Source organism: Pelodiscus sinensis, chromosome 8, assembly GCF_052426305.1.
Source record: "Pelodiscus sinensis isolate ZL-2025 chromosome 8, ASM5242630v1, whole genome shotgun sequence".
Taxonomy (NCBI): domain Eukaryota; kingdom Metazoa; phylum Chordata; order Testudines; family Trionychidae; genus Pelodiscus; species Pelodiscus sinensis.
Genome location: NC_143059.1, coordinates 54900001 through 54905796, shown reverse-complemented (window position 1 = coordinate 54905796; position 5796 = coordinate 54900001). Strand labels below are relative to the sequence as shown.

Below are 5796 nucleotides of genomic sequence, written 5' to 3'. Positions count from 1 at the left end.
GGGAGGTGGAAACGCTCAGTAGCAGTCCCCATTTCGTGTCACTGCGAATCACCGCCTTGTGACACTTTTGGGACTGGGGCCTGTAGAAGCCCTGCCCGTGGTATGTTTTGGAGACGCGGGGAGCTATCCATTGCGGAGTGAGACGTTTCCGGGATGCCAGCCCGTCTGGGTTGTTGTTTGGAGTCATGTTTGAGCTTTCTTCTGCCTTGGGTCTTCCGAGTCTCTCCCTACCAGGAACTGCCCTGTTCCCTTCCCAGTGTGGGAGGTGGATGGTTCTAGGAGGAGACAGCGCTATATAGATCAGCCCCCCCGCCCCGCCAAAAAAAATCCTCCCCGCACGGGCTGCGTTTGCAAGCCACGGGGACCTGTGCCGCTGGGGCGGGGAGAGCCAGGAGGAAGTGTGAGGGGGTGGTTTTGTGGCATGAGCGGTGAGATCTGTGTCATTTGCCTCCTGCACTTCTAGTGGTGCTTTAGCAGAGCCAATATCCTTTTGTGCTAATAGCCCCGTCCTCATTTGCTGCCTAATTGGACTATATAAAGCCAATAACAGGCGAGCTCTTATAGCCCGGAGCCAAAGCACCACGTCTAAAGGGGGGTGGGGGGAGGCTGCCACCGCTGCTGCTGCATGGGGCTAGGGCTGCGCGGAGCCCTCTCCCGTCGGCTGCCGCCTAATCCCGTTTGCCATTGTGCGTGCCCAATCGCCGTGTACTCCCTGCATTTAACTTGGATGACATTTTGATTTCATCATTAGCATCCGGCGCCAGATTGACGCAGCAGCAGCCGGGCGCTGGTCCTCCTCGCCTCCTCCCCGCAGCAGCCCTGGGTCCCGGGCTCTGGGGGGTCTCCGGCGGCTGAGCAGCCCCCCATGCGCGGAGGCGCTGCCTCCTCGCCCCGCCGCCCGCTCGCAGCCTGCCCCAGCCCCGCCCGGATTGGGTGCCCCGCGCCGGGACTGAGAGGGCGGTGTATGGTCTGAGCCGCCGCTGCCCTGCCACAGACCGGGAGGAGGATGCCTGAGACCGGACAGGAGCCCCCCAGCAGCCAGCCGCCGCCGCCGCCCAAGGAGTCGCCTTTCTCCATCAAGAACCTGCTCAACGGCGACCACCCCAAGGCGCCCCCCAAGCAGCCCCGAGCGCTCTTCGCCCCGGCCGCCAAGGGGGCTCTGGATGGAGCCGGCTTTGCCCTCTCCCAGGTGGGCGAGCTCGCCTTCCCCCGCTTTGAGATCCCGGCGCAGCGCTTTGCCCTGCAGGCGCACTACTTGGAGCGGTCTCCCACCTCCTGGTGGTACCCCTACACCCTGAGCGCCGCGGGAGCCCACCTGCCCAGGCCGGAAGGTACCGCCCGAGTCTGTCTGTCTGTCTGTCTCTGCGCGGGTTCCCAGCGCGGGTTCTGCTCTCCTGGGGCAGGAGCGAGGGAGGCAGGTGCCCGGGCTGCCCAGTGAAGGGGGCTGCCCCCGTCCGGGCTCCCAGGCGGTTAACAGGCTGGGTCGGGAGCTGGCCAGGCACCAGGGAGTGGCCTCCAGCGGGTTCCTTTCTGGGGGGAGGCTAAGGTGGCAGCGGGCCCCGTGGAGAACAGGGAGCAGCCCCTCTCCTCCCGGGCTCAGCGGGCAGGGAGGCGCCGGGCTGGTGCCTCGGGCCTGGTGGTGCTAAAGGCGCTGTCTGTTTCGGTTTCCTTTAGCGGCAGAGAAATCTCTTCTGCGAGACTCCTCCCCGGCCTCGGGCACTGACAGAGACTCCCCAGACCCCCTGCTCAAGGCCGAGCCGGACCGCAAGGAGCTGGACTCCAAAAGCCCCGACGAGATCATTCTGGAGGAGAGTGACTCGGAGGAGGGGAAGAAGGAGGAGGCCCGGGAGGACTGGAAAGCCCGAGAGGACAGCCCGGAGAAGAAGCCCTGCCGGAAGAAGAAGACCCGCACCGTCTTCTCCCGGAGCCAGGTCTTCCAGCTGGAGTCCACCTTTGACATGAAGCGGTACCTGAGCAGCTCGGAGCGGGCCGGGCTGGCCGCCTCTCTGCACCTGACAGAGACCCAGGTCAAGATCTGGTTTCAGAACAGAAGAAACAAGTGGAAAAGGCAGCTGGCCGCAGAGCTAGAGGCTGCCAACCTCAGCCACGCGGCCGCCCAGAGAATAGTGAGGGTGCCTATCCTGTACCACGAGAACTCCACCGCCGAGAACGGCACCTCGGCGGCCAACGTGCCCGTCAGCCAGCCCCTCTTAACATTCCCCCACCCGGTCTACTACTCCCACCCGGTAGTCACATCAGTACCGCTTCTGCGACCCGTCTGAGGACTGACCCCATTCAACTGTCTGGTGCGCCCGTGGGGAGGGGGTGGCTTGAAAAAAAATCACCAAAACCTCTAGGTCAGGAAAGAGGCCCGAGGAAACGGAGCAGCTGTAAATGATCAGTAATTTTGTAAGTACTCCAATGATTTGTGCAATTCATCAAGCCAATATTTGATGCTCTTTTTTTAAAGGGTGGTTGTTAGGAGAGGGGAAAAAAATCACCCTAAAAATAAAACCAGAGTTGAAGTGGAAACTTGTAGAGAACACTAGGATTGTCACATCTTTTTGTAAACGTGAACAAAATATTGCGCTGATCTTTGTGGCTTTAATTTTATTTTTGTAAACAACAATAAATAAAATGATCGCGGTTTACTCCTCCATATTTGCCAAATGCTAGCGGAAAACGGAATTTCTGTTCCTTTCATGCCTTTCCTTCTTTCCCAGCCCTGTTAATCCTCTCGGTTCTGATACAACTCAGAGACGCCACCAGACGTGGCTTTTAATTTAACCAGACCTTTGTACAAATTTGCCTGGTCACTTTGCCAATGTTTTGCATTGTTCTGTTTCTGTGATGGGACTTTATAACGCGAAAGAAATACAGGAAAAACGAAAAAAACCTTAATTATATACACAGGTTGGATGATCCTTTATTTATTATAATTTGTTTAGATTTTAAAACAATTGATTGTGGATTATTATTGTCCTAGGGTTATTTTCTTTGAAATGGCATTTCAACATTAAAAAAATCTGTATCCTTTTGGGGTTTTTTTGTAAAACAAAAAACTATTGTACTTTTTGAACTGTGCAATATTGTACGAAAATTCTTAAAGCGCTGCTTTTATTTTAATAGTGAAAAAGGGTTTTTTTTTCATTGTATAATTGCGTTCATTCCTGTAGTTAAAAAGAAGGAAAGTGAAAAGAGAGGGATAGGAGGAGGGAATAAACACTAGACCTGCTAACATAAATAAATAAATAAAAGATGTTGAGTGAGCTGAGCGCTTTAAGTGAAGGACAATCAATCTTTGAAAAAAGTAACTTATTTGCTATTATGTACAGTTTTCTTGTAGAGTCCATCGGATGTGTGGGTTTTAGTAGACTGAAATCAGTTGCTGTGTGGACACCTCCATTCTATCTTTCCTGCTGTCTGCTCACCTGTTGTAGGACAATTGTTTAGTATCATCCCAACGTGTTGGGGTTTTTTTTGTTTTTGTTGTTTGGTTTTTTTTTTGGTTTGGTTGGTTTTTTTTTTTTTTTTTTTGGTTACCTATCTAGTTCTGTCAGGAATCGGTCCTGTTTTTAAAACAATCAATACTGTTATAACTGAATGTCGTGGTGGAAAAATAAATAAAACCCGTTCCTTTATCATTTTTTAAGTGTGGCTTTGGAAAATGAGACAGAACAGGTGTCTTTGGAACCTTCCACATTTCCTCCTATTGTTACACACACACTCCCTCCCACTGGCTCTCATTCCAGGAACTGGCGAGACAGAGAGTGCATTGTTCTACTAAATGAACAATCGCTTTGCTTCCTCCCGCGTAGTTAGCACGGGGAGGGGCTTTCGAATTTAGTTTTTATACAAATATTGCCGGGCTCCGGGCTGCTTGCAGGCTGAGCGGTCTGCCGCTGTTTATGGGCCTTGCAGAGGTGAGGTGGATGGCAGGGTGACTCCAGAGGTCAGAAAGCTTCCTAGAAAACAGAAACGTGCCAGCTGCATCGGCTCCCTCTTAATTTCATCCCATCAAGGTACATTTCTGGCAGAGACACTTTCTGTGACCGCTGACACTGGAGGGCTTTGAAATCGCCATTGGAATCAAAGGGAGCTACCCAGCCACACCCTTCAGGGTCGGTCCCCTGGTGTTGAAATAATAATCAGAGAGCGGGACAGTTCATAGCACACACGCACTCCCCGTGGAGGGCATTTCTCCACCAGCCTGGCAGGTTTGGGGGCTTTTGACAAAGATCCGGAGTCGCGGTAATAGATGTAAAGTGTCCCATCAAAGCAGCGTCTTGCCCCGTGGCGGATACTCTGTTCCCCTGAGCAGCAGCTGGGGGAGTGGGAAGCTTGCACCCAAGGAAGGGGCTTGTGGCTGGCGCAGCCCTGGGATTCCTGCTGGGTGGCTCCGAGAGCCACTTTTGCCCATGAGATGGCACCTCGCAGCCATGGCAGCGTGCACTGCCCGCCTGGCTCACTCCTCCCTGGGCACTGAGCGCGGCGGCCAGGAAGAAACTTCCTTCTGGGCTTCTCCAGCTAGAAGCCCGGCCCAGTAGCACCTGCCCCCACTTCGGCTGCGCGGGGTGCCCCCTGCAGTAGCAATAGGTGTGACCCAGATATCCCCCCCCCCTTAAGTGGTGCCACCCCGCTGTCGGTGGCAGGCATCAGCCGCAGCCCTGGAGCCCTTGGCGGGCCGTTTTCCTCTGCAAGTCGCGCTGATCCGCTTCAACTTCCGGCTTCAGCGCCGCCGCCTGCGGCGCATCTCAACTTCAGCATCGCTGGAGCCGGGCTGCCCCGGGCCTTAGCGAACCGGGCCCCGCTTGCCTTGGAGGGGCCCGACGCTGCTTCCAAAACGGAACGTTCCGTCCTATTCCCCAGCGAGCAGGAGCTGGAGCAAGAGCATCCAGTCCCCTTGGCGCCGCGCTAGGAGCCGCCCTCCCTGGCGCTGGGGCGCGGACTCTGAGCGCCTCGGTTTGCTGGTGCTCCGCAGCCTGTCGGGGCTCCTGGGGAGAAGGTCACATTTGAAGTTCACGGCTGAGAAACGGCCCCGAGTGTTTCTTTGGAGGGTTTTTTTTTAATTCATCTCATACCTCGGTTGGCACCGCGTGCATCACTATTATTATTATTACTCCAGATTCGAGTGATAGCATCGTTTCCGGTTTATAGAAAATTGCCCCGAATCAACGTGTGTGTACGGTTAGGGCAGGATTTCGCAAAAAGCCCCATTGCAAAGAGATAGTCGCTCATTTTTCTTTCGTTTGGGGAGCAAAATCCTAGCGTGTGTGGTAAATGGAAAATAAACAGAAATTCGGAGTCAAAATACGTTGTTCCTTGTGTCGCCTACAAACAGAGTGATGACTTTTTCTGTTTGCAATACTAACTTTGAAGCAAGTCAATAGCAGCCCATTAAAAATCATGTTGTAATTGCAAATACATCCTTAGATTTTACAGCACGATGGCACAATGTTATCAAACGCCAAGAAATACTTTATTTGTGGTCAGTGCCTAGAAAACGGTTATTGACTGACCCAGTCTTTCCTAAGTCGAGAAATGACTAGTTTGTTGCAAACACAAGTCGTCCTCTGGATTTTTTATCTCCTCAGTACACCTGCTGCTTCCATCACCGCTCCAGTGGAAACATCACGGGTCATGAGAACATAATTGCAGCAATAAAATGACAGCCCTTGTCTAGCGTGCACCAAAATATCGAATAAAAAGGGCTGAGTTTAAAAATACACAGGCCAACAATCCTGAGCAAAGACATGAAAAGAGGACAGGTGCAGGTAAATAACATTGCCTTTACTT

The 5796-nt window shown here is 53.3% G+C and overlaps 1 protein-coding gene across 1 annotated transcript; it reads left to right on the top strand.

The window, feature by feature from the left end:
* Positions 1-578: 578 nt before the first annotated feature.
* On the top strand, positions 579-3503 carry HMX3 (H6 family homeobox 3). Its single transcript, XM_006136099.5, has 2 exons — positions 579-1331; positions 1675-3503. Exons 1-2 carry the CDS (start codon positions 1007-1009, stop codon positions 2280-2282), a joined length of 933 nt encoding a protein of 310 aa, XP_006136161.1. The 5' UTR covers positions 579-1006; the 3' UTR covers positions 2283-3503.
* Positions 3504-5796: the final 2293 nt, after the last annotated feature.